This window comes from Microtus ochrogaster (genome assembly GCF_000317375.1).
Source record: "Microtus ochrogaster isolate Prairie Vole_2 chromosome 14 unlocalized genomic scaffold, MicOch1.0 chr14_random_1, whole genome shotgun sequence".
NCBI classification, from domain to species: Eukaryota; Metazoa; Chordata; class Mammalia; order Rodentia; family Cricetidae; genus Microtus; species Microtus ochrogaster.
Window position 1 is genome coordinate 35,213,376 of NW_004949096.1, and position 17,658 is coordinate 35,231,033.

Consider the following 17,658-nt stretch of genomic DNA (forward strand, 5'->3'; position numbering starts at 1 on the left):
AAAAAAAAAAAAAATGGGGGCTGGAGAAATGGCTCAGAGGTCCTGAGTTCAATTCCCAGCAACCACATGGTCGCTCACAACCATCTGTAACAAGAGCTGGTACCCTCCTCTGGCGTGTGGGCACACATGAAGGCAGAATGTTGTATACATAATAGATAAATAAATATTTTAAAAAAATAAGTAAAAAAAAAATAAGTAACTTACCTGAAGGGAGCATTCATATTCAGATGGGATGGGGAGGGAGAGGACGGTGAAAACTTCATTCTTGTTGGTGCAGGTCTCACACTTTAAACACGTGATTCTGTAGTTGAGCTGTCCTTCAAACAGCCGGGTGATGATTGACGTCTCACTGGCCACCACCTTCCTGCAGGATCTGGGAGCAGATCTCTTCTCGTATGCCCTTCTGCCGCAGTGCTGTGAAAAGCCACAGATTCCTCTTGGTCATCTAGTGCTTATAAAGCCAGGTAACACAGAACGGCTGTTCTTCCTTTAGAATGATACATTTTGACCAGAAAAGAGTTCTTTTTGATCCAGCCAGAACACTAAGGCCTTGGCAGCATCTGCCACGTGTGACAACTGATAACTCAGCTATTTCCCTCTCCAGATGAAACTGAAGAGTGACAATCATTGTCCCAACAGGAGAAAAGATACTCCAAGGAGAGACATTTGCATCCTTCCTTCCTCTGCCTAACAGAATACTGAAAACAATGGTCCTTGGGTCATTGGGTTGCTGTTGTCAGGGCTGAATGAAGCCTGGTGTGGGTGGGGGAGGAGCTGAGCTCCCGAGAAGAGATTAAACACAATTGCAACAATTTGTCATACTATCTTGTAAGAAAGATAGGCTGCGAAACAGTGATGGCTCGGTGAGGGCAGAACTCCCCTTGACCAGTCTCCTATTAGTTGTGCATACTTCAAATCACCTATTTAAACCTAAACCTCATGTCAGAACCCCAAAGTTGACTTGGGGATCACAACCTCTGTTTCTCTTCCCAGTCTAGCCACTCTGGGTCCTTCTAGTGTTTCTGTCTCTAATTGTCTTTACAAGAAGGTGGGAGGGGGAGTTACAGAGAAACCCTGTCTGGAAAAAAACAAAACAAAAATGAAGAAGGTGGGGGCTAGACCTCTGTAGACCAGGCTAGCCTCAGATTCACAGAAATCTGCCTGTCTCTGCCTCCCGAGTGCTGGGATTAAAGGCGTGCACCACTGTTGCACAAGGTTTTCACCCTTTAAAAGCATTGGTAACAATTTGGCAAGGTAGGTGGGCACTTGCAAGCAAGTTGGCCCCAGAGAGAGGCAAGATTCAACAGGCCCCATACAGCTCTAGAACCCTTTCCTGAGGGGACTTTGGATCTTGGGTTTCAGCCAGCATGAGCTGCTTTGGAATTGAACTTAGCAACGAGAAATGTTTTGACCCTTTGCCTGGGCTTTGCCTTCTTGTTGGTGTAGAGGCTTTTTGAGGTGCTTGATTTCATTTGGGCTATTATCCCTTGAATGTCTGAGCAAACCTGGAGTACTGTTGGGTCATTGGCCATTGCCATAAACCAAGGAAGGCCGGAATGTGAGTATTTCAGATCTCTTCCGTAACACCTGCATTTGGAGAGGGGGCTGAGGCAGGAAGACTGTGAGTCATATACCTGCCTGACACAGTAAGACTCTGTATCATAAAAAAGAAATATTAAAAGAAAAATTATTTTAGGAGCCAGAGAGATGGCTCAGTGGTTAAGAGCACTGACTTCTCTCCCAAAGGACCGGGATTCAATTCCCAGCACTCACATGGTGGCTCTTAACTGTCTGTAACTCCACTTCCAGGGCCTCTGTTGCCCTTTTCTGGCCTCCATGGGACCCTGGCAAGCAAGTTGCACACAGACATACATGTGCATAAAATAAAAATTAAAAAAAAATTGAAGTTAGAAAAGCAAACTAATCAATAAACAACAAATATCCTAACCTGTTGGTTGGTTCCTACCTTTTTCAAAGCTTCATGAAGTTCATTGAGGACATAAATCAGGAACTCCTGTGCATCTTGCTGTGTCTTTTTCAGAAAAACTGGGTAAAGGCTGCCAAGAGCCGACAGAAATATCTCTGGTGAGACACAGTCTGAGTCCCCAAGCCACATATCTGTCATCAGGTAGGCAAAGGCGGTGGTGACCTCGCTGCAATCCCTGGGAAGAAGAGAGGGCGAAAGGCAACTAGTCCCCGCTGATTCATGAAGAGCGGAGCCAGTCGTGGGGGATCGGGACCACGCCACCGACAGTTCTGCCTGCTGCCCGCCCCCTCTGCTCACCCTTGATGGGTTACCCAGGGACCTACAGTGCCAGGGCTGGCACAGCCCTTCCATCACCCCGCCTCGGGGAACTGGGGGAGCTGGGGGCGGGGCAGAGCTCAATGAAGAGCGCCTCTTACTTCTGAAGAGCTGTGACGTATTTTCCCGAGAGGAAGTACTCCACCAGCGGAGATACGCTGCAGAGGCATTGCAAGATGGCGTTCATGTAGCAGGTGTTGCCCAGGTTCCGCAGTCCTGTCACGCCCTGCAAGTGTGGCTGTCTCTCAGACTCCGGGAGGCAGGCATGGTTTGCACACTCTGAACTGCGTGGGCCACACACATGGAAGGAAAGTGTTTCCAGGGAAGAGAGTTAAGTGCAAGTGACAACAAGGCCCTCTCCACTTAGGAAATAAAGGGGTTCTTTTGTGGCTGGCAGGCAAGGTCTTGTAGGCAATCTCTGAACTGACGGTCTCTTGCTTCACATCCCAATCTGCGGTTAACCTGCCACCAGCTTGGCAAGGGGGGGAGGGGTGCTTGTTTTATTGAGATAGGGTCTTCCTATGTAGCCCTGGCTGGCCCAGTACTGGCTTTGAAGACCAGGCTGACCTGAACTCACAGAGATGTGCGTCACCATATCGAGAACATGATACATACACATAGTAAGAACATATATATTCATGTTAAGAACATAAATGTGTATATATGCAAACACGCATATATACATACATAGGGGAAAGGAGAGAAAAAAAACGACTCACATCCTTACTATGCTAATGACTAGTTATTATATATTTATCATCTGGCTTCTTTTTTTTTTTTTTGGTTTGTTTTTTCAAGACAGGGTTTCTCGCTGGGCGATGGTGGCACACGCCTTTAATCCCAGCACTCTGGAGGCAGAGGCAGGCGGATCTCTGTGAGTTCGAGACTAGCCTGGTCTACAGAGCTAGTTCCAGGACAGGTTCCAAAGCCACAGAGAAACCCTGTCTAGAAAAAAGACAGGGTTTCTCTGGTTCTGGCTGTCCTGGAACTCACCAGGTTTGCTTTGAACTCACAGAGCTCCACCTGCCTCTGCCTCTTGAGTGCTGGGATTAAAGGCATGCGCCATCACCCTGCAGTTGTGATCTGGGTTTGTGGGCCTGCTCATTTATAAAATAGAAACAATGAGTGTGGTCGTGTGCCTAACGTGAGGCTCTGGGTTCAGTGCCCAGCACCTCTTCTCCCAGCAGCCCAGGAATGCTCTACCTCCCTTGTGGGTCAGTTGTGTGCCGTGCTGGGTGCTTAGCCTAGATTAAATAGTAAATGGTAGCTTTGAAAAGAATACAGTGGGGGCTGAAGAGATGCTCAGCAGTTAAGAGCACTTGCTGTTCTTTCAGAGGACCCAGGCTCACTTCCCACTGGCGTGGCAACCATCTGTAGTTCCAGTTACAGGGGATCTAACGCCCTCTTCTGGCCTCCAAGGGCACTGCTTTGGTGCACTTACATGCCGGCAGAACATTCATACACATAAAATAAAAACAAATCTTTAAAAACAGTACAATGACTTACTTAGGATGGCTTAATGGTAAGGGATGGGATTGGAGCATCTGCCTGGCACGCAGAAGAGATGTGACCTCCTTTCCTTTTTATTATTTGCTCTATCTCAGGAGGGCCACTCAACACCTTTGTCCTTTACGATTTTCCTTTCCATGTCCTGAATCTAAAGTTGGTGTCCCATGATACAGGGGCCTCTCTCAGGACTTCTGCTCACAGTTACACCCGTCTGAAAAGTGCTCACTGGTACATGGAGGTCCTTTTCACTTTTGCTCACTGAGGTCACAGAGGCCCTGGACTGACTGCTCAGGAAGGACATCTATGTTACCTTTGGGGGTCTTTCATGAGTCAAATCTGGCAGAGCCCTCCCAAATGCAACACGTGACCCGACTCCTGGGGGTAAGGCTCTGCCCCCCATTCCTAAGGTTATCTAAAAAGGCACAGTACATAGAGGCTCACAGGACATGGTAGATACCGAAGTCATCTGCTGGGAACGGCCGGTGAGAAGTCATTTTAGCGGGAGCACGTTGGATTTTCACTTCTACTCAGGAGCTAAATTTGATCCTTTTAACTTCATTTCTCCAAGAGTGTTTCCTTGGCTACTGTTTGTTTTGTTTTTAAACAGTTTAAATGCTCTTCCCCCTTGCGGTTGCTGTAGACTGATTACAGCTGGCTCAGGCCTGTTCCAACTTGGTCCTTACCTTTCATCACAATTGTTTCCCATCATCCCAAGGTTCCAGCGTGTTGTCAAGGGATACGAGTATTTGTTTGAGATGTGTCCACGTCACTGCTCTTCCTCCATTGCTGTTTCTCCTGGGTACATGTATGTTACACACAAGCACACACAGAGATGATTGTCCCTTGGATTAGAGGACACTATGACAACCCTGCTCCCATGATCCCGAGCAGAACATCTCACCCTATGGAGGAAGGCTGATTTTCTGATTCCCATGCACACTGCAGTGGACTCACCAGGAGACAGTGGGACATGGTCATATTACCTGTAGCACACAGCTTATTATGAGATTTACAAGCTGTGACCTCATGGGCACACAGGATTCTCTGAGCTCAGATGTGCTTCGGACTGGGGAAGAGGACGGCACCCTTCCTCTAACTAGAGAAAGCATGTGACTGTGGCCTGGGAAAGTACCTGTGCTGAGGCCCTTGCTGTTGCTGGCCTTGTTCTTCACTGAGCAGATCTACTGAGGCAGCCGAGCAACAGCAGAAAGCAGGTCTTAGGACCAACTGCTTGGCTTCTCTATTTATCCCAGGCAGACCAAAGTAAGGATACCATCAAAGTCCATCTTGGTGAACCAATGAGCGTAAAGCTCATGGGGTCACTAACAGCAAATATGGATGAGAGGAGTGGGGGCACATAATCCCCCCCAAATATGAGTGACAGTTTATGGACGCTGGACTCCAGGAGCACACACAGGGATCCAACAGGCTGGAGAGAGACCTTGTTAGGTCTTTTAATTACAAGCACACATCACACCAAACACACACACTACCAAACCACACCCCGGTCTCCCCTGCACAAAGGCTAAGAAATATGCATTTATTATATCCATAATGATGCCCTCTGTGTGTATGTGGGTTGAGAATCAGAAGTCACATCAATAATCCCAACTCTAAACCTTTCCAGATTTATTTTAGGTTTTTTTCCCCTTATATGACTGATGCCACCGCTAAGACTCACTATCTTCCCACTTCTAGCATGTGACACTCACTGGGCACTGCCCCAGAGCTCACCCTCACTTCATACAGCTCACACCAAGTTACAAGAAGAGAGAGCTGGCTCTTAATTTTTCCTTCTCCCTGGTGGTTTGTTTTAATCTGCTCCTCTTAATCTTTTTTTCTAGTTACCTGAAAGTTGTGCAGTATTTTCAAAATCCACTTCCATGTATTTTAGCTGGTCTGACAATACGAAGGGTAGCCTATGACCTTTTAATATAATTATGACTAAAATTGAGTAGTAAAGGTGACTATATTATTTTTCAGTTCTGGGTGATAGATTTATGTGAGCTTTTCTATTACTCTACCTAACATTTCCTGGTGAGGCTGGGAGGCAAGGAGTTTGTTGTGACGTCACAAAGGAAACAGTTGTCTTGGTAGCTATCTCCTGTCTGTGAGAATGCTCCTGCATAGGAAACATCCTTGATGCCGCAACTTTGGTTTTTCCTGATCTATTGGGAATTAAAGCACCGGGCACTTTCCCAACTGTCCCTCTGGTGCAGTTAAAAAGCACCTGTAAACAGGAGCTCGTCACGACTCCAACTTCATGCAATCCTTTATTTACATTGTGGTTTTGACAGCCCTTTTCTAAAATATCACAGGGAAATTTATAAAAGAGATCAGATGCATGATTTTGGAGGTAAGTGGGTCACTTCACCCCTATGAATAAGAAATGTGTTCCACAAATATTGATAAAACCTTGTAAACCGGGAGGTGGTGGCGCACGCCTTTAATCCCAGCACTTGGGAGGCAGAGGCAGGCAGATCTCTGTGAGTTCGAGACCAGCCTGGTCTACAAGAGCTAGTTCCGGGACAGGCTCCAAAACCACAGAGAATGCAAATCAAGACAACTTTAAGATACCATCTTACACCTGTCAGAATGGCTAAAATGAAAAACACCAATGATAGCCTTTGCTGGAGAGGGTGTGGAGAAAGGGGTACACTCATCCATTGTTGGTGGGAATGCAAACTTGTGCAACCACTCTGGAAAGCAGTGTGGCGGTTCCTCAGGAAATTCGGGATCAACCTACCCCTGGACCCAGCAATACCACTCTTGGGAATATACCCAAGAGAGGCCCCATCATACAACAAAAGTATATACTCAACTATGTTCATAGCAGCATTGTTCGTAATAGCCAGAACCTGGAAACAACCTAGATGCCCTTCAATAGAAGAATGGATGAAGAAAGTATGGAATATATACATATTAGAGTACTACTCAGCAGTAAAAAACAAGGACTTCTTGAAGTTTGCGTACAAATGGATGGAAATAGAAAACACTATCCTGAGTGAGGTAAGCCAGACCCAAAAAGAGGAACATGGGATGTACTCACTCATATTTGGTTTCTAGCCATAATTAAAGGACAGTGAGCTTATAATTCGCAATCCTAGAGAAGCTAAATAAGAAGGTGAATCCAAAGACAAACATATAGGCATCCCCCTGAATATTAACCTTCATCAGGTGATGAAAGGAGACAGAGACAGAGACCCAAATTGGAGCACCGGACAGAAATCTCAAGGTCCAAATCAGGAGCAGAAGGAGGGGGAGCACGAGCAAGGAACTCAGGACCGCGAGGGGTACACCCACACTCTGAGACAATGGGGATGTTCTTTCGGGAATTCACCAAGGCCAGCTGGCCTGAGTCTGAAAAAGCATGGGATAAAACCAGACTTGCTGAACATAGCGGACAATGAGGACTACTGAGAACTCAAGAACAATGGCAATGGGTTTTTGATCCTACTGCACGTGCTGGCTTTGGGGGGGCCTGGGCAGTTTGGATGCTCAACTTACTAAACATGGATGGAGGTGGGCGGTCCTTGGACTTCCCACAGGTCAGGGAACCCTGATGGCTCTTCGGGCTGATGGGGGAGAGGGACTTGATCGGGGGAGGGGGAGGGAAATGGGAGGCGGTGGCGGGGAGGAGGCAGAAATCCTCAATAAATAAATAAATTTAAAAAATAAAAAAAAGCAAAAAAAAAAAAAAAAAGAATACTTGAAAAGATAGGAACTTTTTTTCACCCATGGGGAAAAAAAAAAAACAAAACCACAGAGAAACCCTGTCTCGAAACCCCCCCCCCAAAAAAAACCTTGTAAAAACCCCAGTTTATAATCCAGTGGGCTGACTACTCCTTGCTCTGTCAGCCCACTCACCCCAATCTCTCTGGGGTGCTAAATTTGTACTTAAACTGTCTGTGTCAGAGCTGAATTATTTAAATAAAAAAAAAAAAAAAAACAAGGACCAAGGAGAAATGATCTTTGGTAAGAGACCAAAGTATGAAATTTAGGAGAGTGAGGTTTACCCATACTTAAAGTAATTTTCAGTGTGGTAAGATTTGGAGATCAGAAGAACCTTTCTCCTCCCAGTTAGATGTGATCCAGGGACTTGGGTTCCAGCTACTCAACAGCCAGCAAAAGTTAACTCAAGACTGTGGCTCTTGAGTTCTCTCACAATGATGATTAAACATGCAAGGTGAAAGCAATCTTTCTTGGGAGAAGTCAAAGGAAAGTGAGACACCAGGGAAGTCCCAAGAGTTGATTGGGTGTCTAGGGCATTTTTCTAAGATTAGAGCAGAAACTGGACAAAGACTGGAAATCCTAGCCAGGCTGGCAGCACACAGCTTTAATTCTAATACTTGGGAGGTAGAGGCACATGGATTTCTGAGTTCAAGGCCAGCCTGGTCTGCAGAGCAAGGGACAGCTACAGATAGAGAAACCCTGTCTAAAAACCAGAATCCTATTGTGATTGGTTGTTTCTTCGCACATATCTGGGCCAATCAGAGGTTTACACACTCTTGTGCACATTCTTCTGGCCCACTCAGGAGAGTGGTCACTCTTTGAAGCCCCTCTGTTCATCTCTGATTTGCTTTGAGCTTGGCTAGTTTGTTGGCCATCTTCCTGGCAGTGCTGCCAGCTCTTCCAGGCCTGCAGGTGTTGCTGATCCAACCAGGGTGAGTCTGTAAGTGCTCACCAGCTCTCGGCTCATGTATTTCAGCAGAGTGGGGAGTGATTCCTATGGCATTACCACGACACAGCTGCAGTCCTTTTTGATTGTCCTGCACTAGCTCCTTGTCTACGGGTGTCCTCGGGAGGTTTCTTGTTAGAAGCTGCCCTCTAAGTTATCTGTTACATTTAGCCACATAAGAAAAGTTCGAAAGCACTGTGCCTTGTCTATGTCTTCCAGGGCTTCATGGGGCTGGCCAGCCAACTTGCAAATATCAACTTTATTTCTAGATGTAGAGTAAAAGGGGGCAAAGAAAAAAAAATGCCCTGACCCTGACTTGACCCCCTAGGATTTAAGTCCCACCAATCCCTGAGCTTGCCCCAGAATCAAGCTATAAAACTCCAATCCCAAGCCACCCTGGAACGCTTTCTTCCTCCCCCGACCAAGAAATCCTACATAAGGTCTGCACCATGAAGTTTGCTGCTGTTCCTTACCCGAGGCAGCCATCCTCATGGATTCTTTCTTCCCAATGAATCTCGAGTGAGGTCTGTTGGGCAGTGCTACATTTTCGTGGGAGCCTAGCTTTTTGCCAGAGCAGATAAGAGCAGAACTGTAACACTTCTGTGGGGAAACTTTTCCCTAGCAGAGCTGTAATCTCACTAGACCTGAGCAGAGCTGTAACACTTCTCTGGCATTTAAGATGTTCTAATAATATAATAATTATGGCAATGAGATGTCTGCTCCTGGCAGCACCAATCTACTTTAGAGAAGATGATGGGTATCAAAGAAACTCCATATGGAGTTTGCTTTTTTTGTGGCAAAAGTAAGCTACTGGGTAAGAAAGTGTCCTTGCCTTGACTGCTGACTGTATGCTGTCCAAATTGGACAAGCAGGACACAAAAGAAAGCAACTGCTGAACTTTGCCATGACAAGGCAGGTTCCTACTTCACAAAAATGTCTGTCAGATATTCTAGGTCTGCAGGCTTTAGATGGATGCCCCAATGTTACAGAGGAACCTTGGCTACTGTCCAGGCAGTCAGCTGTCTGCCATTTCTTAGATCTGGAAGTTGCTTGCTCTGTACTTCTTGTTTACTCAGGTATATACTTCTTGGGTCTCTGATGGAGTCGAAGACTAGTTAGTTATAGTTTTCCTTGTTACCAAATTCAAAAAAAGAAACTTACAAAAGAGGTGTAAAGTGTATAAAGTTGAGAGACATAATAGTTTTGTGTTGGTAATACAAGTTAGGATAAAAGAAAAATTAGGCACAAAACTTGGGACTCACCAAGACAGGATAGATAATGGAGCATTTTCTCTGAATTTGTGAATACACTTCTTACTTGATAATTATTCTTATTGTATAAAATTTTACTATGTTAGAGTTAAAACCTTTTTTTTTCCCCGTTTTTCGAGACAAGGTTTCTCTATATCTTTGGGCCTGCCCAAGCCTGTCCTGGAACTAGCTCTTGTAAGACCAGGCTGGCCTCGAACTCAGAGAGATCTGCCTCTGCCTCCAGAGTGCTGGGATTAAAGGTATGCACCACCACCGTCCGGTTAAAAAATTCTTCTAAAGGAGAGGACTGACCCCTGAAGCTGTCCTCTGACCACACATAATCTGTGGCAGGAAACACGGGCACACCCTAACAACCAACAATGAAAAAACACACATTTCAGAATGAGTAGACTCATGAAACATCTGTAAACAAGAATAAATTTAATTTCTTTTAAAGATTTAATGGTATACAAAACGTATATGGTATAGTATCTTTAAGTAATACACTTTTTCTCTCCACATCAACATTAAACACTATTAAACAGCTTATCTCTGCTTGCCTTGTCTGTATCTATGAGATACACTATTGAATACAAATAAGCTTTACACTGCTCCCTTCCAAATAAAAATTAAAATTAGTACCTAGGAAATGAAAAGAAAGAGAAAGCATAAAACTTGAGTCAAATGATAAGTTTTTCTTGTTGAATATGCAAAAATATCTGGGCAATTAAGTTACATTTTATTGGCATAAAGTTGGACTGTGATCTCCTTATATTGTATAAGGATACTCCAACAACTGATTTCTTAAATAAGTACCAAAAACAGAATTCACATTGACACATTCCTACACAATTTTAAATGTGAGAGCTCACACAGCACTCTGATTGGATACACTAAGCCAGTAAGTCTTTGGAGATGTATGGAACTACAAGTTATTTTAACTGTGACCTTCCTCACAGGAAACACCCGCTCAACAGTCAGTTAGTTCTCATTTACCATGGCTTTCTTTTTACTTAACATAGATAAAATAATGTAAAAGACCCTTTTGCACAATTCAGGTTTTGTTTAACAAGAAACTGGCTGTATCCATAAACAGAATCTAAAGTTGATTCTTAAATAAAATCCCTCTTAGGAAAAGGTCTTCATGAGGTCCCAGGTTTGATGCTCAATACTAAAGGAAAGTAGGGATGGACACAGGGAGGGAGGAAGACATGGTTTTTAGTGCAGGCTTTTAAAGATGCCTGTGAAGCTGGAATAGTAAGGAGTCGTTTTTCCCGTGGCCACAGATCTAGTAGAAAGCTAGCATCATTATCATGCAGCACACCAAACTGAGGAAGACTCTGCCACTTAACCAAAAAGCTGTGTGATTCAGTTTCTTTAGCTGAATGTCTGTAACTGAGCAGCCAATAAAATTCAAAGACACTTGACTTTGGTTAATGATACTGCACCAAGTGACAGGGAATCACCACCCTTGACAGAGCAAAGTTTCCGATTCCCCGCTATAAGAGCCCTTCACAAGTTGAAAGCATTAACTTCTACCACTGCTAACGTCTCAGCTGTCATTTGTATCGAGGTGCTTTTCAATGAGAACACTAACCTCTAGACTATGTGTGGGGCCAGCAAGCTCAATTTGCACACACATTTTTGTGTCATCAATTCCCTCCTGAAGGAAAAACGACAGTCACACTTTTGTGAAGTGTAGGCAAAAAAATCAGAATTATAACATCAGACGAACAGAATTTGTTGCTTCTGATTCTTTGGTGGAATTTCCAGACTGAAGATTCAGATCTGCTGACTCTTCCTGAGGAAATATAATCTTATCAGGCGTATAGTCGTTCCTCTTCAGATCTACAGTCACAATCCCAGAAGGGGAAGTCAGTATGTTTATAAATAAAAAATTAACAACATTTTCTACATTATTTTTCCTCCAAACATGTCAGAACTATTTCCTTAAATCTTAAACTTATAGTCATACATTTCTATACAATTATTACATGAGGATCACAAATCAGTAAACTGTGGAAGTATGACACTATAGCAACGAACCCAGTACAAGGTGCTTGCTTTTGTTATCACTGAAGTGTGACAATACAGTAATGAACACAGCACAAGGTGCCTGCTTTCGTTATCATCACTGAAGTGTGACAGTACAGTACAATAATGAACACAGTACACAAGGCCTTGCTTTTGTGAAGCTTACGAGGTCAAAATTTTATACCAGAAAACCTCCCATGCTCATGGACTGTTAGGGAAAGATTATGAAAATGGCTATACTACCAAAAGCTATCTACAGATTCAATGGAATCTCCATCAAAATTCAATGATCAATTTGAAATTGATCATGGAGTTCAACTTAAGACCTGATGCCCTGAATCAGATACAGGACAGACCTAGGAATAGGCTTCAATTCATTGGCACAGCACAGGACTTTCTAAACAGGACCCAAAACAGGATTTCATGAAACCAAAAAGTTTCTGTACAGCAGATAAACCACCATCATTTGAGTGAAGAGGCAGCCTACAGAATGGGAATTATCTTTTTAATAGTTGACATCTGACAGAGGGTTGTTATCTTCAATACATACACACAAAAATTAAATACCAAGACACATACAATGCACTGTAGAAGAAGAGATAAGACTTTAAGAGCCAGAGGAGGTGGATGGACACAAGAAAATGGTATCTTTCAGACACAAAAGGGGCATGTAAGAACTCACAGGTTCTAACAGCATGTACAAGCCCCATGTAGACCAATGTCAACGGGGGTGGGGGGGGAGGTAGACATCAAGTTCTACCCAGTCAAGGAACTATCTGGGAGAGAGACAGTCAATTTTCTTTTAAAAAGAAAATGCTGTTCCTGGGCTGTAGAGATTGCTCAGTTGGAAGAATACTTGTCACATAAGCATGAGGACCTGAGCTCTAATCTTAGAACTCACATAAAGAAAAAAGTAAGTCAGATGTAGCTAGGTGGGAAGCAGAGGCAGGCGGATCTCTATTTCAGAGCAAGCCTGGTCTACACAGCAAGTTCTAGGACAGCCAAGGCCACAAGTGAGAACCTGACTCCAGTAGATAGATAGATAGATAGATAGATAGATAGATAGATAGATAGATAGATAGATAGATAGATAGATAGATAGATAGATAGACAGATAGATATAGATATAGAGATAGATGATAGATAGATAGAGATAGATAAATAGATAGATAGGTAGGTAGATAGATAGATAGATGATAAATAGATAGATAGATAGATAGATAGATAGAGATATAGATAGAGATATAGATAGACAGACAGATAGATATAGATAGACAGACAGACAGATAGATAAATTGTAGGGCCCAGTAAGTCAGCCACACTCCAGTGGAAGGGGAATATCCAGGAATATATGGGTATCAAGAATGGACTTAGTGGGTTAAAGAAAAAGAGGACACAGAACAAGAAGGGAGGGGGTGAGTGGCAGGTGGTGGTGAGTATGATCAAAAGCTACAGCGTGGAACTCTCACAGAACAAGTAACCCCCTCACTTTTGGGAGAGGGTTTATGTAGTCTTTGTTAACCTGAAATTCTCTGTGTAGCTCAGGCTGGCCTTGATCTTGGAGATCCACCAGGCTCTTTCCCAAATAGTGGGATTCAAGGTGTGCATAACTATGCCCACCAAAAAAAAAACATTCTTAAGAAACGGAAAATTTTCTCAATCTAATCAAAGTGCAGAATCTTTAAAAAAATTAAAACTCTTTTATCTCTCTTAAATTTTGTTTTTAAGGAAAATAAAAATTATTTTCTCCCTTCCTCTAAACCTTGCTTACTTTTGTATGCGTACAAGTGTTTTGCTTGCATGTATGTATGTACATTACATGTGTGTCTGGTGTCCTGCCCTTGGAGACCAGAAGAGAGATCCAAATCCTCTGGAACTGGAGTTATGGATAGCTATAAGCTTATATGTGTCAGTGTTGAGAACTAAATCTGGGCCTTCTCTCTGCAAGACTCAAAGTCTTACTGCTGACAACCTCTTTAACCCCACTTAACATTGTTTTAATATTAGAAAACCAAATGCTTTCAGGAACAAGATAAAATATACTGACCTTGCTATTCCTATCTTAGCACTGCACTAGAAAGTCTAGGTAGTATAAAATGTCAAAGGTAAAAATAAGATACACAGTATAGAAAAGAAGTAATGAAATTATCTTAATTATCTATACAGATAACCTTGAAGTGTGAATCAAGAAAAAATTTGCTATTTTTCTATCACATCCTAGAATTACTATTTTTGGCATTCTTCAGATGTAATAAATATGTTAAATAGACTAATGTGTATTTATGAAGGAACTGCCACAGGAATTCCAGACCAAATCTTTGAACCCATGGCTTCACTGTTATAGTAACAACTCTGATAACAATTTATATAGCATATGGACTAAAAACACATAAGCCAGGCATGGTGACAAATGTATAATTTACAATACCCCATAGGTTAAGGCAGCCGAATCTTGAGTTCAAGCTAACTTGGGTTACATAACAACAGAAATGAAATGAATATTTTTACCTGGAAGTTTCAGCTTTCGACAGCAAGAATTACAGTGATGTTTGGCTCGGAAGTTTTTTATTGCATCTTCTCCTAGATTGGCAGGGCCAAAAACCATGTCACAGGATCTGCAGAATTGGTAGGTAAAAAAGGGAGCTTATTCAAGTGGACACACAGACTTTAAAAACAACAAATTACCCCTCAATGAAACGGTTAAATCTTATTACCTCTTCTCTTCAGCTTTTATCACGGACGGGTCAGTCAAGTTCTCACCCACACCTTTAAATGTATACATAAAAAGGACAACATATATTATGCAATCTATATAAACACTTATGTTTACATAATAAAAAGGTCTAGAGAGATTTTATAGCATTGTTCTTACATTACATTGTTAAATTATTCAAAGAAGCACTTTTCTCTCTTGCTATTTCATAACTTGATATTTCAGCACTCCACCATATTGGAGATATGCTCAAAATTATATCTCAGAGTGGGTGAGGTGGGCATGGATGTTGATAATTGACATATTTGATTACACACTGTAAATACATGTCATTGTCATTGGTTTAATAAAGAAGCTAAATGGCCAATAGCTAAGCAGGAGGTATAACTGTCCAGGGACTTCTGGACAGAGAGAGCTCTGGGAAGAAAAGCAGAGTACCCAGTCAGACTTGGAGGCAGGATAGACAAAATGGAGATGAGGTAAGGAGTACAAGGAAGAACACAGTTACACACAAAAGTTCCTGGTGGTTCCCAGCAGCTGAATCAATGTATGCAGGTCTACATATGCTGCGGTCACCAGCACTAGTAAAGTGTGCTTTTCTATTTGAAGGCTTTTAAAAAGTCCTACAGAATATTGTTCTGCCTTTTGGTCATTTATTTATTATTCTTTACCTTCAGTTTTCCCCAGAGGAATTAAAAGTTGGTTGAATCCCTTTTTAATAATCACAAATACTTAAACCCATTACAGTGAAACCTGATTAAAATGGTCCAGTTTTACAAATGGAAAATTCAGAATTAAAACATGATACCAGGGCTTATACCAGGGCTCAGCTGGCAGAGTGCCTGCCCAGCATACACAAATCTCTGGAGTCAAGTCCAGCATTGCATAAACTATGAAGGTGGCACACATCTGTGTTCAAGGTCATCCTTCAACACACTGAAGTGGAGGTCAGCCTGGGATAAATAAGACCCTAGTTCACAAAAGTAAGTAACAAAATAAAAAAACAAAAAAAGCAAAGCAAAGCAAAACAAACACCAACAACATATTTCTATTTTACAAAAGAGTTTTGAAAAACATTTAGTTTGTGTAAAGATGCATCTGCTATGCTGGATGTACAGAGTTCAGATAGGAACTTTCCGTCAGTTCTCTGTCTCCACTATGGAGATTCATTGGTCAGGTTGGCAGTTCAATAATCTCTTGGGACCCTAAATACTGCTACTTTTTACCCAACGGATTGGAAAAGACCACCAATAGTGGATAGATGGGCATTCATGTGTAAGGCCAAAAAGGAAGTCAGGATCTACAGCCCTTTTTGAAAGTAAACTGGTGGTGCTTTATTGAAGTAAAATTGCACCAATCTCTAAAATAAGCCAATTTAGGAGCCCACCGACAGATGAGAGCAGCAACAGCTCTGTAGCAGCAAAAGTTAAAACTGGAGAGTTCCAAGCTAGTAAAAGGTACACAGTGAGATTCTGTCTCAAGGAAAATAAATATAAGCCGGGCAGTGGTGGTACACACCTTTAATCCCAGCACTGGGGAGGCAGAGGCAGGTGGATCTGTTTGAGTTCGAGGCCAGCTTGGTCTACAAGAGCTAGTTCTGCCGGCACCAAAAGCTACAGAGTACTCCTATCTCAAAAAACCAAAAAAAAAAAAAAAAAGGAAAATAAATATAGATGCAATTTTTAAAAGAAGGATGTTATTAGTATAGTGCTTGCCTAGCATATCTTGAAAAATACCATGTGAGGGGGAGGAGAAAAAGGGTTGAAAGAGTCTGGAGCACTTGTAGAAGTTTCAGCATTCTACCATTAGGTGTGCTTGTGTGTTCCTTTAAGTCCTAGCACTCAGGAAGAAAAGGAAGGACGGTAGGCAGATCTCTTGAGTTTATGTTTGTAGTTCGGGTTCCAGGTCAGCCAAGGAAACAAATCAAAGATACACTGTTAAGTCTGTCAAAACCAGAAAGACAGATAGAAAAACAGACAGACAACCAGGGCAGGGTGCTGTGGGATAATGCTTTTATATATTGTAAAGATCTGTCTCTCGTATTGGCTTAATACAACACTGACTGGCTAGTAACTAGGCAGGAAGTATAAGCAGGGCAACCAGAATAGAATTCTGGGAAGAAAGGCAGAGACAGTCAGCAGCCAGATGCAGAGGAAGCAAGAGGAAGCCTTACTGAGAAAAGGCACCAAGCCACGTGGCTAGACATAGACAAAAATTATGGATTAATTTAAGCTGTAAGAGCTAGCTAACAATATGACTGAGCTAAGAGGCCAAACAGTTTATAATTAGCATAAGCCTCTGTGTATTTATTTGGAACAGAATGGCTGTGGGACCAGGCAGGACAGAAACTTCTGTCTACAGCAGGGGAAAGAGTTTGAGCTTTTTCTCTTGGCAAAAGTAGCTGCCATGCAAGAAGCCAAATACCTAAAACCGTCCTACTATAGGAAAGCCCATGTTAGTCACATGGACAGAGAGTGAAATCAGGTAGTGAACAGAGAGCTAAGAAATTTAATTCCAATTAAACTATTATTTTTTTTAAAGATTTATTTATTTTTTTTGGTTTTTCGAGACAGGGTTTCTCTGTGGCTTTGGAGCCTGTCCTGGAACTCGCTCTGTAGACCAGGCTGGTCTTGAACTCACTTAAAGATTTATTTATTATGTATTCGGTGTTCTGCTTGCATGTATCCCCGCAGGCCAGAAGAGGGCTCCAGATCTCATTACAGATGGTTGTGAGCACATGTGGTTGCTGAGAATTGAACTCAGGACCTTTGGAAGAGCCGGCAAAGCTCTTTACCAATGAGCCATCTCTGCAGCCCCCAATTAAACCATTATTATTAAGTTTTTTGATACAGGGTTTTTCTGTCTAATAGTCCTCCTAGCTGCCCTGGAACCCGGTCTATTGACCAGGCTGGCCTTGAACTCAGAGATTCCACTGCCTCTGCCTCCTAAGTGCTGGAATTAAAGGCATGTGTCACCACCACCACCCAGCAAAAAAAATTATTTATGCCTATGAATTACTAAAGGCCAGACACCTAAGAGTATAGTAACAGAGTTCACACGAACATGTATCACCCTAGCAATTATGAAGGTAGCCAGGCTGGGTGTGGTAACACATCCCTTTAGTCCCAGCACTCAGACAGGAAAGTCACAAATACTACAAATACTAGGCCAG

The 17,658-nt window shown here is 42.7% G+C and overlaps 2 protein-coding genes across 4 annotated transcripts in view; both read right to left on the reverse strand.

The window, feature by feature from the left end:
• Positions 1–5,696, reverse strand: part of Usp50 (ubiquitin specific peptidase 50) — a 27,306-nt gene extending 21,610 nt beyond the window's left edge. Inside the window, exons 1-5 of one of the 3 annotated variants that reach the window (XM_013352700.1) lie at positions 5,660–5,696; positions 4,495–4,606; positions 2,404–2,586; positions 1,967–2,162; positions 205–414 (exon numbers count right to left, since the gene is read on the reverse strand). In XM_013352700.1, coding sequence (XP_013208154.1) covers positions 205–414; positions 1,967–2,162; positions 2,404–2,586; positions 4,495–4,520 — 615 coding nt within the window. In that variant the 5' untranslated portion in view covers positions 4,521–4,606; positions 5,660–5,696. Of the gene's footprint in view, positions 1–204; positions 415–1,966; positions 2,163–2,403; positions 2,587–4,252; positions 4,607–5,659 lie in introns of those variants that run through there. The other 2 variants (XM_013352701.1, XM_005364420.2) reach the window with 2 other exon arrangements.
• A 4,469-nt stretch (positions 5,697–10,165) lies between these two features.
• Positions 10,166–17,658, reverse strand: part of Trpm7 (transient receptor potential cation channel subfamily M member 7) — a 91,284-nt gene continuing 83,791 nt past the window's right edge. The window contains exons 37-39 of the mRNA XM_005364421.2: positions 14,488–14,539; positions 14,282–14,388; positions 10,166–11,587 (exon numbers count right to left, since the gene is read on the reverse strand). Coding sequence (XP_005364478.1) covers positions 11,457–11,587; positions 14,282–14,388; positions 14,488–14,539 — 290 coding nt within the window. The 3' untranslated portion in view covers positions 10,166–11,456. The remainder of the gene's footprint in view (positions 11,588–14,281; positions 14,389–14,487; positions 14,540–17,658) is intronic.